General features: G+C 43.8%; 1 protein-coding gene across 5 annotated transcripts; it reads left to right on the top strand.

The window, feature by feature from the left end:
* The first annotated feature begins 985 nt into the window (after positions 1-985).
* LOC112572716 (paired box protein Pax-6-like) lies at positions 986-27,013 on the top strand. 5 transcript variants are annotated; one of them, XM_025252526.1, is made up of 5 exons: positions 986-1,388; positions 17,401-17,454; positions 17,877-18,103; positions 18,380-19,280; positions 25,836-27,013. In XM_025252526.1, the coding sequence occupies exons 2-5, from the start codon at positions 17,442-17,444 to the stop codon at positions 26,282-26,284; spliced, it is 1,590 nt and encodes a 529-aa protein (XP_025108311.1). In that variant the 5' UTR covers positions 986-1,388; positions 17,401-17,441; the 3' UTR covers positions 26,285-27,013. The 5 variants fall into 5 exon arrangements, with proteins under 5 accessions (XP_025108311.1, XP_025108312.1, XP_025108310.1 ...); XM_025252527.1 differs by having other exon boundaries at positions 986-1,175; XM_025252525.1 differs by lacking the exon at positions 986-1,388 and adding an exon at positions 2,766-3,621.
* The last annotated feature ends 627 nt before the right edge of the window (positions 27,014-27,640 follow it).

Genomic DNA, 27,640 nt, shown 5'->3' on the forward strand with positions numbered 1-27,640 from the left:
ACTTCTTCGTCCGTCAACGGGGACCCCTTGCGTCGCGGCCAGAGTCGCTTGCGTCGTGCACAAATCGCATTTCCCGTCATGGCGAGTGACAATGGAGGCAATTTCCCGTCAGCCAAGTTGCGCGCGCCGGTCACATACTTTGCCGCCGCCGCTGCGCTTTTGGCACGGCACGTGCAACCGCGTGGCTCTGTGATGCCGGCGCGCGACAACAGGAAAAGCGGACCGGTACTTCTTGGGGCTGTCTTCTGCAGGCTAAAGGCCGCCTGCCCGCGTGTTTAAGCGCCAAGTCGATAGTCTTCAACGACCGCTCCATTCATTGCATCGACCTACAAGATGAGCGTGTTTAAAGGTGCGGCGTACGACAGGAGTGTGTTTAAAGGGCCGGTTAAGAACGAAATTTCGCCCGCTGATTTTCTGTTTCTCGCTCCTTGCCCTCAGAATATTTTTTACTCGGTTTTTAAGAACCTTACATTTTAAAAGTTTCGGTTAATATTTTTTTCAAGAAATACCAATGAAGGTACTTGGTTAAAAAAGACTAAGAAGACCATCATATCCAAATAATTAAAAAAATAGGATACGATTACAATGTATTTATTTTCCCTACCATTCATATATATATATAAACACACACAGAGTGGGCCAAAAAGTACAATACAATACAATACACTACACTACAATACAACACAACCCAGCACAATACAATTTTACTAACCCCCAGGGGCAATTTAAACTAGTGCTCGTTATCAATATACATATTATATAATAAATATACATATACATGATATAAAAAAGATAATATAACTCTTTCTCTCACACAGACACATTCTTTCCCCTTCTCTCCCCTCCTCTGCCCCCCCCCCCCCCCCACACACACACCAAAAACTATGACGCAGAACTCTGCTAAACATGACATCACAGGTTTCTGTTTAGCGTGACGTCAATTCTGTTATCTATCAATTTGACGTCATGGCAGTTTGCTGGCTGGTCAGATCAGTTCACTCCATAGCCTGTACTTGTCGTTGAAAGCTTGGGGTGGTGAGCTGGATTGATGCAGCAGACGACAATATGGGCAACAGTGGCATTTCCTGAGTTGCGTCTGTCAACAGTTTTTGTTTTAACCAAAAAGTTCTTTCGTCGATCTTCTCGCTGATTTTTATGGCGGACGCTGAAGGATGGTGAGCGGTATCATAAAGTCAAACCAGACACGCTTATATTGCTTTTCAGTAGTTTCTTAGGAGTCCAGCATGGAAGCCATCTGGTCTGTACATGAACGCCAATCTTCTGGCGCACGAAACAAGTTTTTAAGGCATATCGCATCACACTGTTGTGCCTGCCAGAATGTCAACAGTTATTTGGAGTTTCCTGGTTTCTATTCAAGAATATCGCAGGTAAAGTTATTTTCAAATGAGTATGTTTAATCAGCTACATGACTTTAATTCACAGAATATGATCTCTTTTATCGTAATATGAGCCTTCAAACATCGCAGTCTCACCTGCTCCTATCTCAGCTCAGGCCAGACCCTCATTTTACAAGACCTCGCAATGACTGGATTTATGATTGTGTTGCCTTCAGTGATATTAGTAGTTAGAATGTATAAATACGTCTCATCATCATCGTCATCATCATCATCCATCAATCATCATCATGTAGGTGGAGGTGGGGAATAGAGAAAGTGAGGGTGGGGATGAGTGAACCTGCAGGAGAAAAGAAGACAGAATACAGAATAAAACTTTACCTAAATGAAGTGCCATGAGTTTACGTTCTTTTGCAATCTCTAGTTTTGAAAAAAAGATGTTTTTTGCTTTTGTGTTCTTCGTTTTCTCTTCTTGTACTTATTTTGTCACGTGTTGATTTATTGTATCAAATGGGTGTTTGTTTTGTTAAAACTGGGCTTTTTGAAAAAAAAAAAAGGTAATTAGAATTCCAAAGAGAATGTGAAACATTTGCTTAGATGCCTATGTTCGATATTTTGTCTTTATTTGTATACTCATGCAAACTAAATAGTGATCTTCTGTATGAATTTTGTTTATCGTATTTTGCGTTTTTATAAGCTTTTTAATGAAGCAGTTCGAATACTCATCTGTTTATATGTGAAAAAAGTGGTTCACTCGTTAACAAAAGATTAGTCGGTACTGTTCTTTAACTGACTCGTGAACCTTGTTGGCGGGTGGCAACAGTGAACCACGAACGATCTTACTGACACGTCCTCCTGGATGCTGTGTAAAGAATTGTATTTTACCAGTGGAGATTCGTTTTCATGACAACATTGTAAATATGTTTTTCTCATAGTTTGTTTTCTGATTACCATAATTTCACCGCTAGTTTTTTTTTAGTTATTATTTTAACTAACTAGCTTATGTGGTTAATAACTTGTATCCCCGTATCCTTCCGGGTGACAGTTAATCAAAAGGCATCTCCGTCAATGTAAGAAATTCGATAACCTTTACTTTTTATCTTGTTTTTATTGTTGTTGCCGACCAGAACCTTGACGTAGGTGTCCAGTTACGGTTTGTGCAACACCATACACGAGTAGTTTTGCTGTAGTTTTTCTGTCTTTCGCTTGATGTGTGCATTCTGTTCGTGCTTAACTGAAAATCGTCTTATGTCATCGGCCGTTTTTCTCACCTCCTTTCTTATTTCATAGTTACGGTGTGGGTGTGGGTAGAAAGCAAAGCGAAATCCTATAGTCCGCATTGCGCTATGACAGTTTTTACTTATTTCATCGGTGCATTTATTGTCAGTGGTGTGATGTACTATGGGAAGAAAGGAGATTTGTGCTCACGCTTGTCTGAGTAAACGTACATCTTTTTGCGTAGTAGACCAGTAGCTTCTTTTCCAAGCCGTAAAGCAGGTTTTGAGGTAGATTTACTATCACACTTTAAAAAAGACTAATTGAACTTTTAAATTTCGTTGGCTTGGAACAAAGCCTAGTCGATATTTTAGAAAGAATTCGATAAAGTTTGTCTAGTAAAAAAACAAACAAATAAAAAAACTGAAAGTAAAACGGTGTGCGCACTGGGCGGAGATCCGACATGGTCTCTAGCTCCGCCCATTCTTCCCGCCCATGTGCCACTGTCGTCTGCTTGCCGAGATTCACGTCATGTCGCTGGGGCCTCTCACGAGATCTGCTTTTCAAACATTCATGAGCGCGGACTGGCGGCTCAATGTGGCTAATCTTCATCCGGACGTCCTCTCAATTTCCGTTTCGCTCATGTAAGACGCGTTCTCATTGGCTGAGAGGTATTGAGCGTGCGCGTGAGCAGGTGTTAAGTGTGACAGGCACGTGCGAGGCTGCCCCTCGCCACCCACTCTCCTTTCCTGTCACTGCCCCACCCTTTTCCCAGGCTATGTCATTGGCGACAAATCATGGACAGTGACTATTTCACCCGTACGCCTGGTTCCGGCCACTGATTACGCTCAGCGGCAGTGCGTCTGCGTACCCGGTTCGTGTCGTCTGCTGCACTGCATTCGCAGCTGCTCTCCTGGCGACCACGAAGCGTGACAGCCAGCCTACTTGCTAGAGCAGCGACGAAAAAAAAAAAAAAAGGAACAAAGCGAGGAAAAGGTCTTCAAGTGAACATTTCCACCAAGTGTTTAAAAGTCGACAAGTCTCCCAGACAGTAAGTAACTTTATAACTGGAGTTAATACCAGTTTGATGTGAGACATGCGACATTAATTGTCAGCATCTAAGTACGGAAAATGCACTGCAATTTAAACTAAACAATCGGAGAAACGTTAAAATAAACATTTTATTTTTAATATTGAGAAAATGTGAGGACGAAATGTTGAGAGACACTTCTCGAACAGATCAATGAAGCATAACAACAAGAAAATCTGAACTAAATAATGCCCGAATGAGATACTGTAGTGAAATGTAAAGGTGATAATAATGCTGATAAAGGAATGTGAGCAGAAGAAACACATGAGCAATGAGCGGTTGTTCAGCTCATTACACCATCTGTCACTTAGAGGAGGGGAGAAGGAGAAGGTTTGGGGGAGGTGGCGGAATGAGTGAAGCTTGCAAGAGGAAAATAGAAAGAAAAAAAAAGCAGGATGGGGCTTTGAAAAGTAAAATAAATATTGTTTAAACTCTTATTGAAAATTGATTACCATGTGAGCATTATTTATCTGTAACCAGAGTTATATTTTCCGATATTATTGTATGCAGTTTACTCATATTTTGATGTTGGGAAGATTGTGTCAGATAGGAGCTGGCCTTGCAACATTTTCTCAGCGCTAGCTTATTTTCTTCTCTTCCTTTCTTTTCTCTTTCCCTGTTCACTTTCGCCTTCCTCTTTCACTTCTTTGTCTATCTCTCTCCACACGCACACTCAAGGTGAGAAAATGAGAGAGTACCAGTTCCACCAGCTCCACTTCAGTGGATATCATTCTTGAAAGATGTCCATTCGAGAGGCCTAGCGCTTTTGCGAATTACGACAAAGAACTATTTGTTTCAAATTACACATCTGTCATCAGATAAAGGTTCTTAATTCACAATCAATGACTCGATACGGAATATTTTCGAATGACAAGAGAATGTAAAATTTTAAATTTCAATTTTAAATCTGAAGAACGGGGTCCCCTTGTACATTTTTTTGGTTGCTCTTCCTTTTTTCTTTCATATCTGTGTGTGTGCGTGCGCGCGCGCTCAATCATTGTAGTTTGCATTGATGGGCGCATTGCACATTAGAGATGGATGAGGAAGTCATGTGATTGAAAATCCGAAAAACTATTTACCCTACAATCTTTTACTCCCTATGGAATGCTTCTCACAATGCCGCTGTAGACTGGGGAACAAAGTAATGAAACTGGTGTCCGATGGCTTACTTTTTGATATGCAGAAAGTTCTGACAAAAATGTGGAATCCCTGGCACTGGCGATTGCGTGGCTGTTAGTCATCTTCCAGAACTATCGATTCAAATCACCTTCTTTTTGGCTGTGGTCAGGACGGCCATTGAAGCCAGTAGGCCCTAGCAAGAATAGAGTTTATTCTTTTATAACTGATCCTCCTGTTATCTCACATATGTGGCAAATGATTTTCTAAATGCTCATGCAAATTGTTGGACCTTCTTGGTCCTCTAGATTGTTCCATTAGTCCATAATCAGTGAAATCTTCTACTTGCTTTGCTTTTCAGGAATTTGAATGTTTTTAGTATTTAAAACAAAGAATTAACCATCTGTAAACATTCATTTATTCTTGCAACATTAAAAAACGTTCATTATAAATCCCACTTATTTTTATATTAATTTTATTAATAATGTATTTCAGTCAGCATCAATGGCATTTGTTCACTGCTCTATTCAACAGCTGCAGCAACTTTGTGCCAAAACCAGCAAATAATGAGACACAATTATTGTCATTTCCATGATCGTAAGAAAATGTGCTTCTCTCCGAGCCGTTCTATCATGGCAAAGTGGACCCACAGATAGTATCCTAATTAAAAACAAATCGTGGAAGTCACGGAGTCGTGAGGTCCAACCATTTGTGCTACTCAAGACAAGTCGTTAGCAAGCCCAGCTACCATGTCTGTTTACGCCCGCAGCTAGCAGAAACCCGCTGGTTTATGGGCCTACATGGGACCCAGGGGTGTGTCAACGTGGCGAACCTTCTTGTCACATCGTCACATGACTACCACAACCCCCCGATATTCCCGCCATTAGCTTGAATAGTTTTGAATTCATTAGTGCCCTTACCGGCCCGGTTATGACATTTTAATTAAAACGGGCGACTGTGCAAACCTGTTCACAAAATCTACACAAAAGTAGCCGCTCATGGAGAGAGAGGAAAAAAGAGCAGAAATGTGTGTATAAACAGTCTGCCGGAGTGTTTTGACAATAAGATGACAGCAGTTACTGTGATTTGCATTTCATATGCTTTTAAATCGCTGTCTAGTCATTATCACCTGACGGTGTCGCAATTTTTAGGGGTTTGGACTTCTGCTGGTTATCTTGACTTTTTTCGTGCACTTTTGCTGACACTTTTCACAGTTTCATTAAGGTTTTTTGGTTGTTGTTTTGTCTGTGTGTGTGTGTGTCGCGCGCGCACAGAGTTTTGTGTTGTGTCTCGAACAGTTTTGTGACAGTTATATTTTCGCAGTCATGTGGTTCTTTTACTCTTTCATCCTGCATGTATATTTGCCTCTTTACCACATCTTTACGCAAAAACTGTCTGAAAGTGATGTAGAGCTTACAGGCTAATGAATCTCTTACTAATTAATATGAAACATTACATGATGTTATTAATCTTTACTAATATTAACTGATATTTTAATATAACTGAAGAGAGCGAATGGGAGAGGAGAGAATAAATCCCAAACTTTAGGAATCTGTTGTGGCTTTACAGATAACTTGATGTTAACCAGATGATTGGATGACCATGGTGTAACCTACGACAAAGTATCTCCTCTTGGTTACATTCTACATAATTCAGTCTCGTTTCTTTCTCAATATTTTCTTTCAGTCCAGACCAACTCGCTTTAAAGTGCTGTTAAATGTGTTCAGTGCAAGAGTAAGGTCAATAAGCTGCCACCATACGTGCTGTAGCTACTGACAAAAAGGGGGAAGAGAGAGAGAGAGGAAAAAAGAGATAACGAGAAAGAGAGAGGGATAGAGAGAAGATACAGAGAGGAAGAATGAGACGAAGAATGTTTAGGTAAAAGGTATTTCCATGACTTTTCTCAGAGACTTCACTTTTCTCGGGGTCAGCTTTACACGATGGCGGTGCCCATCTCCGCTCCCTTACCTTCCCCAACCCTCTTTCGAATAAAGGGAAAGTGAACTACGTTACACGGGTATCGAACCGCGGCGCCTTTCATTTCGGACGCCAACGGTCTAGTCTAACCACTCAGCTCTCCGTTCCCCCACTTGTGTTTTGAGTCATTGCTCATTCCTTCCATACATTACTTTTGACAGTAGTTATGTAGACCCTTTTGATTATATCCCTACATCCTGACTTGTGGGTCTCTGCTCGTTGTCGGTCATACTTTCTTGATATATTTGATGTCTACAACAAATCCTTGTTGCTAGTCTCACCTTCTTTGTTGACTTCATACTTAGATATTATAACCGTGGGGAGGGGGGCTACCCTGTGAGGATATGAATACTCGTTGCCTGTCTTTTTGGTATACTTGATGTCTACAGTCAGTCTTAAAACAAATTAACGCTCTCTGCTGTGCTCGTCTGCTGTTTCACTTCACTGTCTTTGATGGACCTCATTGGACTAGAGTGGATTGGTCTTTGCAGCGTGTAAGATGCAGTTTCTTTACAATACGCGAAAGGGATCTTGATCTGGAATTACAGTCACTTTCGTAAATGAAAAAAAAAAGGGTTATTTTGCGGAATCACACAACTTTGTCATCTTAATGAAATATAAACAATTACCTTCTTTCTCCAACCCTCTCCTAAAGGGTGGATGGGTGCATTCAGCAGAAATATCCTTAACGCTGATTGCGCGGCTGATGACTTTGATAAGGGCGGGAAGTAAAAAATTATTTTTTGTTACTTGCCGAGAGACCTCTCTGTCTCACTTTTCTCGCACATCGCTGGTACAAAAGATTAAAATCGGAAAGGAAGTATTCAATGGCTACTGGTTTCCTCCCCCTACACCTTTAGGTGGAAAGCATCTGTCACCTGAGAGCCTTTTCCTTCAGCAGGCAAGACAATTTTTTTTTTTTTCCTGCTGTCTTCATCAAACGCCAGGTCAGTCAAGTCGCCGAGCTTCTGTCTATATTACGACCCCGGGAGACGCCGAGTGAACCGTTAGGTCGTATCGAATGTGACAGGTGACAGATGACGTCTCTTGACGTTTGTCGGCGCATTACAGGTGTAAAAGAATCCCCCGCTATCACGGACTGGCTGGCCATCATGAAATTAGAGTCCCTCGCCAAAAAAAAATCACTTAGATCATTACCGTGGCAGAAAAACCTTCGTGTAACTTTAGACCTGCCCAATAATTACAAGGAGGAGGCAGAAACAGCGATGCTATCGATTTCAGTGACAAATTATATTGCTTTCCGAGCAAAAGTTCTTTCTTGCCTCCTTTTTTTTTCTTTTCTTCTTCTTCCCCTCTCTGTATTTTCCATCTGGTTAACTGTCTGCGTAGCGTGGCCTTTGCAGCGCTTTGACAGAGATCGACAACCAAACACACTCCCGCAAAAAAGAAAAACTAAAGTAAAAACAAAAAATCTGCTCAACAATTTCATTAAGACACTCCGCTGATATCACTTTCCACAGAATTTATTCGTCCGTGTACCTCAAAGAATTGAACAACGACGTAAGAAGAGAAATTTAAAAAAAAAAGCACGACTCAAAATCACAAAGCAATCTAGACTGATTTCACTCGCACTGCGCATGCGTCCGCCTGTTGCGTCGCGGCTACGAGGCTAAAACATTGGTTCTTACACCATCTGATACCCTGCTCTCGGTGGAAAAGAAGCGAAACAAAGCCGACTTTTTAGCAAAAGGCAGAAAGCGGAGACAGCAGTCTTCGACAAATTAATTTTCAGAACTTCTAATAGTTTTGTGTTGTTGGTTGTTTTTTTTTTTTTCGCCAAATGTGACGAATGTACCTGATACTGAAAGCGACTCACAGAAATGAAAAGTCTTTGTCGAACAAAGTTGTCGAGGGTGTATCACTCGCGAGTGAATATGTCATTGATATGAGTGGCTTGGATATAGCGGCATGTTTAAAAAGGGATTGCTTGTTTTTTTTTTTAATTTGCTTTTATTTAAAAAAAAGTTCACACTTCTAATAGTTTTGTGTTGTTGGTTGTTGTTTTTTTTTTCGCCAAATGTGACGAATGTACCTGATACTGAAAGCGACTCACAGAAATGAAAAGTCTTTGTCGAACAAAGTTGTCGAGGGTGTATCACTCGCGAGTGAATATGTCATTGATATGAGTGGCTTGGATATAGCGGCATGTTTAAAAAGGGATTGCTTGTTTTTTTTTTAATTTGCTTTTATTTAAAAAAAAGTTCACAACTTCTTTCAAAACAGATGCTTGAACATTTTGTCACTAATGGTTTTCTTTCATGAAAAAATATTTTGGTAACAGGCTAAAATTATATTTAATAGGTTGTAGCGTGACTCCTTTGCTCAAACATCCAACGAGACAAAACCGAGGATGGGGGTTCTTTGCACATCTTTGTCCGCCGTCACGGAGTGTGCATCCGCTGTGATCTAGAACGCAACTTGTTCACCGCCGCTACTACCACCATCCCCCGCACTAGCTTCCCCCCTCTGCCCCTGCCCGTCTCACTGCTCGTTCTTTCATTGTGCTCGAGAGCACTCAGCAGCCGAGGCAAATGGACACTTTAGCTATCAGAATAATCTAACCATGCAAACTTTGCAATCAAAGGCGGAAATTTGTCATGTGTACAGTACTGGCTTTTGATAGGGAACGACAGTATTATACTTCAAACGGTAGCTGCTTAAGACTGGTGGAGCCGTAACTTTTTTTTTTTAAAGCAGAGATATTTATGAGAGTACAAAACGAGGGCAATAAGCTGAGCTACTGCTTCTTCGCACTACGAGGTTGACCTCCAGAAACTGTAGCGATGGTGTGGACGTCAAGCGACCTCTGATGCAGCATCGACATGACTTAAATGTAATGGAATGGAAGCGATAGACAATGAGCAGCAAGGTCTAAGTTTTGCCTGCTTGAACTTGGAGCAGCCATGACATTACACCTTTTAACTGCTCGAAGCTGGGAAAATAACTGGTCGACGTTTGACTCTTTTAAAGGTGAAGACAGGTCCAAGGCTTGACCACTCTGCCTGCAGGGACAAGTGTCAGACAAACGGTTCCACAATGCTGCCTTGCCCATGGACTGCGTAGTGCCGAAAGTTTTGACGAGTGGTCTTGCAGTCAACGAGTCAAACTTTTGACTTCCATTCCTGACTGCTGCCCTCACCGTGTGCTCCGTAGTGCTGCGGAAACCTCGTAACACTGTCACCGCCTCGGAGAAGACACGGTTGTCTGCTCCTTTTCAGCGCGCCCCGCGGGGTGGACACGGAGATTTGCACACCGATAGTGGAAGCGGGCCTGTGAAGTGGAGTTTTGCAGAACGCCCGATACACTTCAGAATCATGGACCGTGACAAGGTAGCGCGGGAAGGGGAGACAGAGAGATTCGTACGGGTGAGAATGTTTATGATGTTTTGATCTTTCTTCGGTGAAGGCAAACGTTTGGATCTGTAGACATCAACAAGGAGCCTTGTATCTTCTTCTTTCTTCATGTGTGCTGTGAATGTTGATTTCATATTGGTGGTGGTGGTGTTGTTGCATATGTGTGTGGGCGCGCGCGTGCGTGCGTGCAAAAGGGCGGATGGTGGTTACCTAAGCGGAAACAGAGTCGCACTGGCTGAATACTAACGCCCAGCTGTCAGCCAGAATGAATTTAAAATTATTAATAGTGTGGCTGACTGCACTTTAACAGTCCAAGCTCCCTCTTCCGACCTCTACCATTTTGTCGCTTGGGTTTTCTCACCGTCTTCCTGTGGCCCCAGTCAGCTTGGGCTGAACGCCTCTCATCGTGTGCAAGCGCTGTAGGCGACCCCGCCACGCCGAACGCTACACGAACTTTTCGCTCGCTCCAGTGGCCGCCATTACGTATGCACCGTGGCTAAAAGCAGACGACATGACGAGAGAGTTATTTCCCGTTCCCGTCAGCGTTCGCACGAGGCGGGAGAGGTGCACGCTCATAAACCTTCACAAATTGCCATCTCGCACAACAGACCCCTTGACGTGAGCGTGTTTGGCTGGGTGTTAATCGACTAGCTTTCTTCTTCAAAGCGGATCGTAGCCTTGTGAGACTTGCGGTAAACGGTTTCAAGAGGGTATGATTTAAGATCCCCAAATGTCCTCCGTGACGCTTGCCTCGTCTAGAAGAATGTTCTTCGTGGTGCTGATGGTGGTGTGGTGGTGTGGTGGTGGCAGCGGCGGGTGGCCATGCCAATGGCGTATTACATGAATAACAAAACTGTCCTGGGACACCGAAGAGGCACCTTTGCTCTCTATTAACTGAAGTACCCGGCTAACGCATGACGTACCCGATTAAACGGCAATAAAAGTTGTGGAGCACGGCTGGCAACTCCGAACTTATGAGTGCATGTCACATGCTCTGTGATATCCTTTTTCCCCCCTCCCCCGCCACATCCAATCTCCCACTTCTCCATACACACAAATGTACAACGCCTCCACAATTCGACTTGTCCATGAGGTCTGCTGTGTGGCCTGAAGCAAGATATAAGTAAATAACTTTTCACATGCAGCCTCCAGCATTTTTCAAGAGTTCTAATACCATAGATCAGGAAATTATTTCAGAGGTATTCTATCACTCGACAGTAGAAAAGCGCGGCCATGCACAAGAAGTTGCTGTAACAACAGCCACGCATGCGGAGTTAGGTGAGAAACCTGTGGATGCGAGACTATGGACAAAGGCTGAAGTTGGTTGGAAAGAATACAATGTTCACTTATTCTGAACACCAAGAAAATGTCACGAAGGCACCATCCCCTTCTCTTACAGTGTACTCAAGTTTCCTGATAACTAGCACACGTGTAAAATCAGAAGAGCAAATCAGAGCCCATGCCTGGCACTCAGTAGGTGTTTAGCCGAATGCCTTTTCATCACACAGCATTAAAATTGTTTGTAGAATCAATCTTTTTAATAGAAATGTTTCCCGGCCCTTACGTCACCAAGAAATGAGTTCGCTCTTTAACAAAGTATTCTTAACATCTGTTAAATATAGCGCACGGGTGGAAAGCAGTCTGGTTTGAACCGGGTATATTTCTCTGCTTGGCGTTTTTACACCTGGGAGCAATTTTCAAAAAGCCTTTGAGCAAACGTTTTTTGGCATGGCAAGGAAAATCGCAAAGGTGCAAACTCCAAACAGAGGGCTTTCTCTATTCCGGGTGTGTTAGAGGGGAAATAAGGGTCAATGGTACAGAGGCCAATAGATCCCAGACGTTGGTTTATGTGTTTTTAATTTGTACCCGGTATTGTGCCACTCCATTAGCGAACCCTTAGCGTTTTACCGGAGCGCTCTTCTGGAACCCATGTTATGTGGTGATGTCGTAAACTTTCCGTGTCTTAAGCAGTATTTATGTTTGTGGGCATACAGGAGGTTGAAAGCCGTGGTTGTGCGGTCGTAGGAAGGTCTTAAAGATCTACGAGAAAGGTAAAAATATAAGATTTATTTCTGAATCTTGGTTCTCGACTTTTTACTCTTTTATTTATCAAACTGTTTTCACGGTTTTCCACAATTTTCTTTCCTCTGACGCTTTTCTGACACATCATTTAAAGAAAAGATGTGACACAAACCAACTTAAGATTGAATAAAGAATATTTTTGATATTAAAGCTGGCCTGTGTTAGCTTTGATAAACAATCCCAGCCTAACACTTTTGCAGTCTTCTGTTATAAAATCGCGCAGAAGAGGTCGGCTGACCATAGACAGAACAGCGGAGACGTTCTGGCACCAACGCCATCGACAACCTCTCAGTGTTGGCAGCTTTTTAGGGCGACAGAAGCCGGTGATTTTCTCAGAGATTTATGTTGTCAGAAGATTTAGCGGGGTCAGTCGCAGGTTCATCTGCTGGTCGTCATCTGCTCTTTTTCTTCTGCTCCCCCTTTGACACCCGCGTCTTCTAGGCGCGCGCGCATGTGTGTTCTTGTCCCTTTCTTGAGTCTGTCGACCTTTCCACTCTGTGGGGAGACCACCGGATGTCGTAGAGCCATTACAGAGAACAGGGTGTGTCCTGGGCGGTGACGCCCACTCGGCGAGAGTCAAACATGGCATTAGAGTGAGACAACTGTGATGATGCGTGCTGATCGCAGGCACGTGCGGCGCGTGAGAATCTGGAGAGAAAATAAAAGAGAGAGAGGGGGGAGGGGGAACAAAGGGAAGGAAGAGAGAAAATGTGAGAGAGTGAATGAGAAGAAAAGTGTGAGAGTGATGCATGTTTCCAAGTGCATGGTTTATGCGAGTTCATACAGTTTCAACAGGATCACCTGGACGGACACACAGACACACCATATCGTTATCTTCTCTAGTGCTTCGATGATCAAGACTTACCAGTGAATGACAATGACTGGAGCTTTTCTTCCAACAGACCCCATGAAATGTTTTCCCTCCCGCCTCTGACCGTTGGAGATCGTGGATTCGGCAACACGTTTGCGTCTTGTGGACATTTCTCCTTCCATTCTTTCCAGTAACCACAAAACGTGCCTTGACCAGATAGCTCCATAATTTAACACCCGCCTTTCAAATCCGATTGTCTTCTGCCGTAAAACGATGGACACGCGCAGACACCACGAGAAGCTGTGGATTATCATTAACCCACCCACTTTTTCCTCCCTGTCCACGACATTACATCACCGAGGTTTTATCGTGCCCCCGGTCTGTCAGTCTTGTGGCCCCAATCCCGACAGATGCGTTGCCCTGATAAGACCCTTGATGATCTGGCCGACAAGTGGGACAGCAATAAAACTGCTCTCATTTCTGCGTCAAAGGCAGAAATATTATCGGCAGCATTTTAACGACCACCCTCCTCTCCCCATCCGCCAAACCCCTGTGACCACGGCGAACCGAGTGATCTCTTCGCCTTTTATAGATACATGCTTCCTGAAGCAAGTATGATAACACTTAGAAAATGACATTGCACGGGTGTGTGAATTCGCCTTCAGAAGAACACAGCAGACTTACCCAGGAATGTGGTCTCGCCAGCATGTGAAAATCATTAACATTTATGCTTGAGGGAGTCCAACACAGTAATCCCTTTGCTTCATTGGCCGAATCAAAGTCCGCTGTGATCGTAGTTATGATCATCATGTCGACCTCGTACTCTCTTTTCTTCTTTCTTCATTCATTCATATATTTGTCTCCCTTCCTTCTTTTCCTTTTTATTCCTTCGTCATTATTATCACCATTCAAGTATCATTCTCTTTATCTCTCTCTCCCTCTCTATCTCTCTGTTTTATCTTTTTCTTTCATTTATTAATGCATTGTGTCATTTATTTTTCTTTTTACATTCCTTCCGCTTCCCTCCCTATATCCTGTATTACTCTCTACGTTGTTAGTTCTCTGCCCACTCGTTTTTTTAAAAAATTGTATTTTTCCTTTCAGTGAATTTTCTGTTCTTTCCTTGTTCTCGTTTTGTCTTGTTTTCTGTTGGCTGTAGCAAGGCGGTCTCTTAGAAGCTATCATATCTTCGGACTCGTCACGCGCACATGCTCTTTCATTATCTGGACGATCAGCCTCTAGTTCCGAATCCACTAGGTATCGTCTCCATATTTTCTTTGAAATCTGTTCTCCTGGAAACTATTTGACAAATTCACTAACAGTGGCAGATGCTTTCTGCGTGGTCTGTGCAGTGCAGTTTCATTTTCTTAATTGTCGCCGGTGGAGAGGTGAGTGAAAAGAAACAACCTTTCCTGTCCGAGTCTCTCAAGCGAGACACTCTTGATTCTGAAATGAATTACGCCATAAAGTTACTATCATTATTATCTCTACCCAAATCCAGATTTCTAGAAATGTAATGCATTCAATTCAAAAGAAAAAGAAGAAAAGAAGAAAAGAATTTCAGTTCGCTCGTCTAGAAGGTGAAAAGAAAAGTAACTGTTTCACAAAGCCGTTTAATGTGCACTTCTGAATGATTTGGTCTGTTGACAAAACATGAATCAGAATATTCAAGTACTTTATCTTGACATCTGCCTCCTTTTTTCTCTTGTTCATTCGGAAGATGATAACCGATTTAGACAACCTGAAAATGGGCAGCTGACTAACTTCACCTCAAAACCATTCAACACACCCACCCTTTTTTTCCATTTCGAGGTTAGTAATTATTACAATTACGAACACTCACATTAAAGAGACGTGCATTGTTAAGACAGAAATCACAATTTTTCACACAGAGTTACCCTAATGTTGAAGGAGGGTCAGACGTTCAAAATTCCGGTCATCGGAAAAGGTGAATGGAGTTTTCTCGTCTGCTCCGATGATTTCAAGTAACCAGAGTGACTTCCCCGGACGAAGCTGCTCATTTTTTTTTATAGCGACACTACTCGCGAACCCAAATTGTTTCTCATTGTGCGCAGATCCTGGTGTAATAATGTCAGTACAGCTTTATTTTATTTTGTAGCCCTGAAGAAAGATCCAATTCCCAGATATCTAAGAAATGTCGTCTCGTCATTGATTTCTCTGTCGATTTCAGTTTTCTGGACTGAGGGTTTTCGGGAAGGGAGCAGGGAGAGAATCAGGTGAGAATGTGTTCGCAGCGTGACTGGAGGGAGCTGTTTGTAGCAGTCACACAGCAGAAGACATTTTTTAATTGAAACTCTCTTTCATACATCGGTAAACTTGAATGCGTTGCTGTCTTTGTTATTGTCGGAAATGTCCTCGGTGTTTCGTTGTTCGAAGACATTATGAATCGTTGTAGGCCTCCGTTTGTAACAGCAGATATATGCGTCACCTGCTCCCTCCTGAAGTTTACTTTTAGGTCGGTCACTAGTCCACTGCTTTTTAAAGGTTAGGACAAAGGTAGAAAACACTGTAGTACTGCACTTTGATGTGTGTGTGTGAGAGAGAGAGAGAGAAGGAGACAGAGAGCACGACGACTACGATGATGATGTTGGAGTTTACAGAGCTCATTTCCTCGTGTGAAGACGAGTTTTATAAAATCAAATAAAACTTTATTGTCTGTACAAGGCAGAGTCCAAGACAGATATTTTTCTTTGGCTTACAATCGCTACAAACATACATATCTACATATGACATACATATCTACATATGACATTCAACACACACGCGCATACACATAAACCTCCTGAGGAGGATGCCAGGTAATATAAGATAGGCCTACGAGTCCTTGTGCCTTTGAAGCAGGAGGGTGATGGCTGCTGGCAAGGACCTGTGGCAGTCAGCTTTTCTTGCTCGTGGCACTTTATAAGGCCTGCCCGAGGGCATCAACTGAAATTGTGGATGGAGAGGTTGTGATTGGTCTGAAGTGGGATTATCTGCCATCTTTCTGACTGCATGAAAGTACAAGTCAGAAAGTGGCAGCTGTTGTGTTCTTGTAACTTTATTTGCCTGGTGGATGACCCTGGCTGGCCTTGCCTTGTCTTTGATGAGAAGGTGATGATACCGGGCAGCAATGTTAAAGACGAGAATGCTCTCAACAAGAGACTTGTAAACAATCTCCAGCACCCCAGAGCTGATGTTGAAGAAGCAGAGGAGTTTCCTCAAAAGGTGCAGACTTTGCTGGGCCTGTCTGTACACTTGGTGTGTGGGATCACTTCCGTCTATCACTGTACCAAGGTACTTAAACTGGCACCTGCTGCCCTTTGATTCGAATTGGTGGGGAGAGAGGGGTAGTGCAAAAGGCCATCTCCTCCGTTTTTAAAACGTTCAGCTCCAGAAGGCTGCGGTCAATCCAGCCCTCCAGTTCCACCAAGCAGGCTGTGCCAGGAACTGCTCGTCTTTGAGGCAGGACACAAGAGCTATGTCATCTACATACCTTACAAACAAGTTCGAGAAAAGAGTTGTTAATGGTGATTTCATTTGTGTATACAGAGAATAGAATGGGGAAAGCTCACACCCCTGAGGCGTACCCGTGTTGAGGATTTGCCTGTCTGACAAAATCATTCTTTTATTGAGAAATCTACCCTTTTAGAGGAGCCAGACCCTACAGTACCTGTCGGTGGAGTTCTGAGACCCACCCTATGTGGTCGGTGCTTCATGATCTTATCCGTAGAACTCAACTCGATGTTTACTTAAAGACCTAGTAGGCACTTTACAAGGTGTGGCTACACCGTGATAAAGATCTTGAAACATCCATGAACAAGACGCCAGAAGCTTCCAAGTGTTGTATAATGGTATCTAAAAGAGTGAGAGTGGCAACACGAGCAGAAGAAGAATCTGACTCAGGTGGTTAAGGAATCATTAGCTCACACAGGCGATGAAGACACAGCAGCAGCACAATGTGGCGATCTCGTAGTTAATGCGAGCTCGAGCTGGCAGTTAAGTGGAGCTGGTGGAAGAGGGGTGTAACATAGTCCGCTTGTCGACTACAGGAGACACCACGAATCACATTATTTTAAACTCTGGGAAGTTTGACCAGTAGGTGGTTGTGGAGATCAACAAGAAGAGAGTAGATAGCCTATGCCCCATGCGGGGCGAAGGGCCTAAGAAAAAAAAAAAATTCATTAAAACATGATCTCAAACAAAAGCACGGACATTTTAATTTTCAAATCCTCAGATGAAACACATAAACCCTTTACTTAAAGTGTTTCAATTACAGTATACGATTAAAACTTTGTTTAACGCGGAACATATACATTCTGAGTGTTCCAGAAGATAATTTGATGTGCAGTGTAGCATAATATTCTTTCTACTCCATTTCAGGATCAGTCCAGGTGCTGAAAAGCCCAAATCAGGAGGCCGCCATGCCGCACACAGGTAGGTGTAACAGCGTATCCTAGCAACCTGAGTCTCTCGTGACTTCTCTTCACAGAGACGTTTACAAAAAAAAAATAAAAAAATAAAATAAATAAATAAAAAAAATAAATCAGCGCCCGGGTGGGAAGAGGGGATGTTATGAAAAAGACGGCCGCTTATGCTTCAGGGCTTCTGCTTACGCAAAAAATTGCGTTCTGTACGCATTAAAAGTTCGGAGGACCCCTTCAATTTTCGTCAATGGGGTCCCATTCAAATTTGGGCGAAGAACAGGGACCCCTTAAAAATCTGAAGAAGGGCTCCCTGGGACCCCAAAGAATTTAGCCTTAGCAGAAGCCCTGTGCTTATTTCCAGTTGTCAATAACACTAATTTCATACTGGTTAGATGGACATAACAAGTGGACACCGACATATTGGTTTTGTAGGTCAGACTGGGGTTAACCAGCTTGGAGGAGTGTTCGTCAACGGCAGGCCCCTCCCAGAGAACGTACGGAGGAGGATCGTGGAGCTGGCCCAGCTGGGGGTGCGACCCTGTGACATCTCGCGACAGCTCCTTGTGTCACACGGCTGCGTGAGCAAGATTCTCACGAGATTCTACGAGACTGGTTCGATCAAGCCGGGTTCCATAGGCGGCAACAAACCCAAAGTGAGGGTGAGTGACCCACAAAAAGGCTATTGATATGTAATACATCGTTCTTATACTTACATCGTGTGCTGTTCGTCTTCTTCTTTAGTAATATTTTGGGACTAGTGTTGCTTCTACTTTTCATGTTAGTACTCTTGTAGTTTTGCTTGTTTGTATATTTGTGTGTTTGTATCGATGTATGCGTGTATGTTTTACTTTGGGTTTCTTTTTCTTCTTCATCTGTTCTTGTCAATCCTCTCCCTGGCACAATTACCCTGACCATGATCTTCATGTCTCTGGCAGCAAGTGGCGACACCACAGGTGGTGCGTAAGATTCTGGACCTCAAGCAGCAGTCGCCATCCATTTTTGCCTGGGAGATCCGGGAGCAGCTGCTGGCACAGGGCGTGTGCGACTCCGCCTCCATCCCCAGCGTCAGCAGCATCAACCGCATCCTCCGCAACGCCAGTTCTTGCTCCACCAGCGCCACCTACCCCGGCGAAGCCCATTTCCCTTCCCCTCTGGGCCTGGACTTCCTGGGCCGTCAGTTCAGTATGGGCGTCGGACTCGGAGGCGCCGTGACGTCACTTCCTGGCATGCCCGTGGGCCTGCCTGGGATGCTGGGGATGTCCGAGAGTCGCCTTCCCTTACCTCGGGACGGCGCTGTCGACGGTGGGGTTCCCCTGCCGCATGCTCACCCCAACATCTTGTCAACCGACCCCGTGGGGAGCCCTCCAGGGGGGCCCGTCTGTGCTGCCAGCGTGCCGGGGCTGCTGAGCATGGCCAGCTATCCGGGTGCCTGGTACCCACTCAACCTGTCCATTCCTGGACTGTCCTTTCCCCGCCTTGTGCAGCCCCTCGTTCTGGAATCGGAACAGTCTGGCATCGCAGCAGTAGACTCCGACAGCAACAGCATGGAATCGAGGCACGGCGGACCTTTGGAGAGACAAAAAGTCGACGAAGACTCGAAGAACGTAAAGCGCCAAGACGTGGATGTAAAGCGAGAACGGGAGGCCACTCCTCCAGGCAATGACGCTCAGGCCTCGGACAGAGAAGGTAACTCGCGCTCCGCGCCAGCCAGTCCCCGAGACGACAAGCAGAACGAGAAGACAGATGATCAAGAGTTGAAAAACCCAGGACACACGAGGGAAACAAAAGAAGGCGCTGCATACAGGCTGAAACGGAAGAACGCCAGCCACGAAGCAGGTGAGACAGTCGGCACGATCACCATGTCCTGGCATTTCAATCTCTCCCTTTTCTCCCTCATCTCCTTTTTTTCCTAACTACTTGTTGCTTTGAATTGTTTGTTTGATTTGTTTTTCTTTGTGTCTGTATCTTTTATGCTTCAGTGGGGCGCAAGGTAAGCGAATGGAAGGATGCGAAAGGGCTGGACCCTGCCTTCCGTAAGAACATGAGTTGAACCATTTCAGCCCCTGTTTATTTCTGTGTTGTTGTTGTTTTTTTTTTAAACAACTAGCGTTTTACAACAATGTGTGTGAGAGAGAGGGAGAGAGAATTAGAAAGTAGCAGTTCAACCCCCTCCACTACACTCTTTTATCTATTCTGTAATAAGAAGCGTGGTAGTCTGGCTGGGATATCGAGGAAGAGAATTTCAGAGAAATAGTCAGGACAGGAGGCTGCAAAGAAATAAATACTGCAGAAGACAGAAGTGCCGTTAGAAAGCTCTTTAGACACCTCTGTATTCTGTAACAAATTAAGAAAGAAAAACCGGTAAAACGAAACAAAAGGGCGCGGATAATGGCAGGCGACAAAAATTGATGTGCGACACGTCTGCGAGCCCCACCTTGTCGCTGCTGCATGACAGACTGTTTCTCGTCTTCTCGGAGGAAAGACATTCACGTGTCGGGGGCGAGAAGCGGAAGTGGAAGGTGGCGGCTGCGCACGGCCGGGGCGAAGCAAGAAGACCGGAAATGAGGTGGCCGAGGCCGTCGACGGCCGAAGGACGCCCGCGCAGGTGCAATCGTCAAGCCGCTCTGATCACACGCCGGAACTGCCGCCATGATTCCGTTCACTGCGCCGGCGCTCGGTTGCGGTTGTGGAGCCTATCAAATTCGGCTTTAAACGGCCCGAGGGTAAACAAGACGCTTCGCTAACGTTCGTGACAGATTCCAGTCTGCAGCTCGCCTTCCGAAGCGATTTGGAAACTGCGGTGTTCTTTATCGACCGCCGGGCATTTTTCGCAACCTTAGTGCTGAATTATTGAAGGCGAAATGTTGCCAGGTATGTTTGCTGTATAAACACAGGCATGTACTTTCTTGACTGAAGGTTAGAGGAAAATATGAGACAATTGATAATGGCCAGTCAATATTGTGTCACAACAGACCGGGAGACGGATATGGAAAATAAAAAGATGAAAAAAGAGGGGCGGAAGATGAGAAGATAACAATCTGGAAGAGGAGATAAATGGGTAGGTAGAGTAGAAAGACGATAATAAAGACAATGGGGGTCGAGGGACAGAAGGGGAAGAGGAAAATGGAGATAAATGGAACAATCATTGCTGCGGTGAATGCACGGTGAGGTGGTGGTGGTGGAAGGGGGTAGAGTTTAATGAACATCACGACTGTATCTTTTATTTAGAACTGTGAGTGAGACTGCTTGCATCTTGCCAGCTGTACACTCATTCTCTCATTCTAATTATGTTCATCGAACGAGTACTAAAATCAGAGCTCTGACCATTTAATAAATTCACTATATCCAACTACAAGCGCAAGAAGTCTACTAACACACAAGTACTATTCTGGTAAGTAAAAGGGGTAGGGTAATCTATATTATCCTCCGACCATTCTGGTCAGCCATCCACTTAAGATTTCAACTCTCAATAACTATTTGTTCCGCTTAGTAATTGTGGTAATGTGTGTTTAAATCAGCTGTGGCTCTTACAAATTGTGCGGCCACCGAGCTTGATTTCAATTTCCATTTCTTACCATCACGTTTCACTTACCTCACCACTACTTTCCACTTATCTTGCCATCGGTCTTGCCGTCATTGTCCAAGGGGGTCGTCCGACCGACAAACCACACAAACATGCAGCAGACCGCGGAGGAGTTATTTTTCCAAAGTGAGACGAACCTCCGGGTTGCCGGCCCTGGCGTGTCCAGGCCGGACACAGAGACACATAGGTGGCTGTCGGTCGCCTTCCGACATGGGTTGGCCTTGGCAACGGCTGACCTGATCGCTGCGCGATGAATTATTGAGCAGCAGGCGGATAGTTACAAACTTCTTGTTATCAGACAGCGTCGCCACGCACCTGCCGTGTCGCGAAGAGTAAAAGAAAGAAACGGAGAAGAAAGGAAGAAAAGAAACAGAGAGAAAGAAAGAGAGTGCTAATAAATTGAGATATCTAATCTAAAACTACTGGATAGAACGGACTGTAAGGGAGCTTGCTGAAGCCACCACGCAGCCATCTTGCCACTCGTAATGTCATATAAACCAGCATGGAACGAAGATGGACGCCTTCCTTGTTAGTTTTGAAATTAATGTAGTAAAACCGTTCAAGAAAATAAAAAGTTTACAACGTTGACAGCTGAAAAGAGAGGAGAGAGAGAGAGAGAGAGAGAGAGAGAGAGAGAGAGAGAGAGAGAGAGAGAGAGAGAGAGAAGAGAGAGAGAGAGAGAGAGAGAGAGAGAGAGAGAGAGAGAGAGAGAGAGAGAGAGAGAGAGAGAGAGAGAGAGAGAGAGAGAGAGAGAGAGAGAGAGAGAGAGAGAGAGAGAGAGAGAGAAAAATACAGTGGCAATGAATTGCAAATACTGTGACAGCAGCACCTTGTAAGTTCAAATATGGCGACTAGTGGGCTTCAAGCAGAGCCAGCTAGGGTCTGTCTATTACTTTCAGATCAGCGTCTCAGACACAATCGCTATCGAGAAACAAAATAAAAGACTGGAATCTCCATGCTTTTCGTGGCATTAATTCTATATTCAAACATTACTATCATTCAAATTAAATAAAGTGTTCTTTTGACATAAAAAGGTAAACACCCGTAAATGTGAAAGACGCTCTTTCGCGGCAACGTGAAAAGTATACAGGTGAACTGCAATCTCGTCACACCTTACAATCTAAAGCTAAAATTTTTTTGCACTCAACTCTGTGCCCGTGAAAAACTGAATGAGAGAGAAATCGACGAGAGAGAAGAAAGAGAAAGCGCGAGGAATCAAAGGTTCCAATCTTTAAGTGACTAATTTTATTCTATAATTACTCATAGGGAGGCACTGCAAAGTAATTTGTAATCCCCCAAATTCTATCTCTTCCTTCATACACACTTTGTATCTGCTTTATCTTATTTCATGCCAGAATATAAATATGCATGTAGGCTCTACCAGGTTCAAAGAAAAAATTGCATTTAAATATTCCTTTACTCCTCGTATATCTCTACCCACTCTTGCCTGCTCTTAAAAAATATTTCCTTCATTTCTGAACGAGCACCAGGCTAGTACAGCTCTCCCATAAATCTGTCTCAGACCTGTTCCTAACCGAACACATTGAGGCGATCGCATTTTGTCCAGGTCTGACCGTTCCCCTAGCACGAGCCGCACGTGCTCAGAGAGCAAGGTGGTTTCCTTGGACGTTCGCAGCAGGTCGGGAGACACTCCCTGGTTGACCCATGACTTTTGTAGAGCTCCGTTACCCGAGCAAAGACACCATATGTTCGCCCTCGGTGGATCACTCTTTCGAGAAAATCTCTTTCAATGACTCCATTAACCACCTGCACACTAATTAGTACTTAATGACCACTACAAATAACCACGGTGCAATGCAAGATGAACTTTGTCAAGAATGGCGCCGCAAAGACGAGAAATATAATATTTAACTCCTCGGTTTGTTTTAAATCAAATTTGATTTATTTCTTCAAATTTCACAATTGCATTAAAATGAGTGAAGGATGTTTACAGAAAAGAAGACAATTCATACAATTTTTAATTGCTTTTAATTTGTTTACATAATACAAAGTATCTGCAAACACTAATTTTTTTTAAATAGTTAATACTCTTAAATAATTACTAATAAATATAGGTATGGATGTGAAAGAATGAATAGTTCCCATTGAATACAGGCAGTCCTCCCATCTCTTCTCCAGTGGAACTGAGTGTAGCGAGATTTCTAATATCTAAGGAAACAAACAGACTGGAGCTGTGTGTCCAGAATGAGGACTCATGTTGACAGTATTGTGACATTTTACAGTTGAAACAACGTTTGTTTCGCAACTGTGTGTTCTTTAAAAATTATTTTATTACTATTATTATATTTAGTGACTGCGGAAGTGAGTGTGGTCTAAGAGTATCTTGCATGTTGGGTGGTGGAGAAACCTTTTTAACTTTTGACCATTTAACAATCTTTAGATCGTCTTGTAGCATACTGTGTCTGGACATGAGGCGCCTTAAGAATGTATATTCTATGTACTTGTAAGAGAGAGAAACAGAGAGAGAGAGAGATTGTTTGTGGCTGGCATAAGAAAGTGTCTTGACATTACCTACCACTGACATGTGGCAAGCCAAAAACCATAACTCCAGACTTATCTGCCCATTTATAGAGCTTTAGAAGCCTGACTTTTCTTCAAGAAATCAACTTATAGCTTTTTGGCCAGCGGGGTGTGACAATGCCTGTCGACAGTCGTCATTAACGCTGCCAGCTCACACAATTTGTTTTCTGCAAAAAAACATCTGCTGATATGAATCTGTTAATGACTCTAGAGGCATCGCCGTCCAGTCGTCTCCTTAGCCCCAGGTCTCGTCATAACAAGAAAAAAAAAAAAGTGACAGAATTAGCTACAGTCACAGAAGAGAGAATACTCGATCTGGCAACTCACAGGAAAACGCCATTAGCAGCAGATGTTGCCTTCCATCTGTTTACTAGATATTCTCATCAATACACATGATAGAAAACAGTTAGGAAACCTATAAACGGCATGGAATTTTGTTTTCTTGTTGAACGAGACGTGAGCATGTGATCGTATATTTGGAGCTTTGACGAGTTTCTCTTATACCCGCCAAACGCTAATTTGGCAACTGCCCATGTCAATCACGGGTGCCTGCAGGCAGTAGGGTCGGCATTATTTTTCGCCTTGCAGACATACTTGCAAGATGCACATCACTTGCACAGAAATAACAGCGACATGGTTTATGTCTTATTGCCTACAGGTGGAGATGTATCTTCGTAAAATGCACGTCTGTGCCATCCGGAGCATGATGACGTCATATCCGCAGCCAGAAAGTGTTTATTGAATGGAACATGTGAGGTCGGCTTCTCGGAGAAAATATTCCCAGTATTTAAAGCCCCTCAGAATATTAAATCCCATGTGTTAAATAAACTATATACAGTGGAACCTCGGTTAGCGAACGCCTCGGATAGCGAATATTTCGGTTAACGAACAAAAATTTCGTTAAAAGTTTGTCTCGGATAGCGAACAAAATTTCGGATAACGAACAGCCACGTGAACCACACGTGACCGACCAGCATGTCATCATTCGCGCTCGAGACACAGTTACGATCGGTCGTTCCTTATCGATGGGCATCCTTATTTAGTGATTTTTGTGCTTTATTTTAGTAAGATAATCCTCAATAATGGCTCCAAAGAAGATTAAGAGCAATTAATAGTAGTGAGGTAATGACAAGGAAGCGGCCAACAAATGAAATGAAAAAGGAAATGATTTCAAAGTATGAAGGTGGCATGCGTCTGTCGGATATGTGATGTCGTATTACCGAAGAGTTTTTAAAAAAATGCAGAAGGAGCAGACACTGGACAAGTTTTTTCCTTCAACCTCAAAGCTACAGAAAAGGGAAGTCTCCCCCGATTTTATAATGTCACGTGTGCTCATGGAGGGGGAATCCAAGCAGTAATTCCACCCCTTCCTTCCCTCACCTGCTTCCAACCACGCCGTCAAAACGGCAAGTTTTCTGATGTTTAAATGCTTTCGTTAATGTTTTTATGTTTATTTAACTCCATTTATATTGTATTATAACTGTTCTCGTTAAAACAAATACCGATATAGCCTGTAACTTTCAAATATTAGCGAGTCAACAGGGGCTGGGAACCAATTAAATCTATTTCCTTTATTTCTTATGGAAAAAATTGTCTCGGATAACGAACATTTCGGATAACGAACAGCTTTCCAGAACGGATTAAGTTCGTTAACCGAGGTTCCACTGTAATGAGATTAGTGTAGTAGTGCAGAAATACTGACAGTATGAATTAAAGGTCTGAAATGATTTTATAAAGGCGTCGTCTTTCAGTGTGTGTCAGTCATCCCAAAGATGAAGGCATGCTTAGTGCGCATGCACATGCACGAGCACACACACGAGGACACACACTGCGCATTTAAGATGCACCTTTTACTACCCAAAAGGAAAGAGACACTGAGAACTGAGGAATTTTACTTGGGGGAGGGGAAGATCAGTCGCAGAACACACTCAATCACTAGACTCGACCATAGTTTGAGGACGCCACCCAGCAGACACTTCCTCCGAACAGGAAAATGCTAGCATCGATCAAGATCCTGACACCATTCTGTCGTAATCCACAAGGTGATTAATTCATACGCTGATAATTCATTCCTTCTCGTCCTCATTTACTCGCCTTCTACAGATATCCGGGCAGTCAGGAGCGAGAGGGGAAGGGAGTTGGAGTCGGTGGGTGCATGGGTGGAGAGAGTCAAACGGGGGAAGGATGAGACCTTCGTTCGTTGTGTCAAGTTACTGTGTCGGATACTTGTTGGGAGTAAATTACTTTCAGAATTTTTGTTATTGCAGATAACGCAGACAAAAACGGAGAGAAAGGCAGGAAAAGACCTAAAGCGAGCGACATTTGCGCCAGAATTGATGACAGGGGAAGACATGAGACTCTCGGCGCAGGGGAGGCAAGGGACGACATCATCGTCTCGTCTGCAGCAAGCGTTTTCGCGTTCCAGCGACCTCCGTCCATCTGGCTCGCTGCGAAGGAAACCGGGGAAAGTCAGCACCTGTCACTCACGCCCTCACGCTCCGCCCACGAGGCCAAGCTGCTCCACCCACACCTTTACGGCGGACCTCTTGGAGCGCTCGGCCTCGGCGATGGCCACGGCTTGGGTTTAGCCCCGCCCCCATTCCCTCCATTTTCCAGGGGCTTTCAGTCGCTCTGCTCCCCACGGTTCCGAGCTCCCATTTGTCCTCTTCAACTCGGAGCTTTCCGCAGTGCGATTGGACCTGTTCCACCCACGTGATCATGCAGCTTGTACAGTTGCATGTATTATTTGTTGTACATTATAGGCACAGAGAGGGAGAAGTAACAGTTGATAAACAAAACAGATTACCCCTAAAAACATTTATACTTCCTTGATAAGAAGACAGTTCCCAAACAACCCTTCAAAAAGATGATCCCTCAAGGAGGCTTTGACCACAGAGGTTTATGGTCACAGACTAGTATTTGCGAAGATTTCCCAGTATCACAGCTATGAGGACGATGACGAGCAAGCAGCCGCGCGTGATGTGATGATATATGTAACCTGTTAGTACATAAGGAATGGTTCCGCCCCCGCCCCTAAATCCCCCCTCCAACTCCGAGGCTAGCAGTTCAGTTCAGTAAGATCATGCCATCACTATGTCTCTCCCTAGGCAGCGAGAAATAAGCGAAAAAGAGATAACTGCTTCGACAACAATTCCACACCGTGCATTTACTGGTTAGGGAATTTGTGTTTTGTTTTTATTTTTGATTTGTTACAGATGTCACAAAGACAAAGACGATTAGTGATTGGTGTGTGTGCGTGTGTGAGAGAGTCCTTACCGTATCTGTATGATATCTATAAGTGCAATATCAAGTCTATTTCCACGCTCCACTTACTGTGTGTTTACAAACATTTTGGAACTAGCTTTCATCATTTTGAAAATATCGCTAGCATTTCGTCTGTATCTAGGCTGACAATAATAATAATAATAAATTCGGCGAATATGACTCTCCAAAGTGTTTGTGAAACTTTCGTGTCCAGTTATTCACCGCCTGAGGCTTCCTTTCTTGCGAAGTGGCATCATGTTGATAGTTGAGCAATCAAGTTTAGACAGGCTACTTATCTCCATGACCAGCAGCTAGTGGCTGAGTCAAACTCAAACTCATACTCAACCGAACAAAGCGCTGTCACTAATTGGTAACAAAAATGCTCTTGTATTTTTCTTCTTTTTTTTGAAAAAATAACCTTTCATATATCGCAAGTCATTGTTGCCCATAGCGAGCTTGTCTTTGTGACCTCTTGATCTCCTCCCAACCAACCAGGCAAGAACTGCACTGTTCCAACGACTGCGTCTTGCACGCGAGGGATTTTCGCTCATCTTTTAGGACAAAGCCTCTCATAAAGATTTCAGCGCTTCATTGGATAACCATTTTGTAGTCGGGTTAGATTTTAAAGATATTATGGGGTGCAGACTGTTTTCCCTATGACTGGGTACAGCTCAGTACAAGTACATCCAGGTAAATACCGGCCTCCTTTCTCTGCATACACGCCAACAAAATCATCATGCGCGGAATGAGGTCAGCTACACAGACGTCAGCATTGTACCTGGCTACGGTTCGCGCTGTCAAGGCCTTA

This window comes from Pomacea canaliculata, linkage group LG9 (genome assembly GCF_003073045.1).
Source record: "Pomacea canaliculata isolate SZHN2017 linkage group LG9, ASM307304v1, whole genome shotgun sequence".
NCBI classification, from domain to species: domain Eukaryota; kingdom Metazoa; phylum Mollusca; class Gastropoda; order Architaenioglossa; family Ampullariidae; genus Pomacea; species Pomacea canaliculata.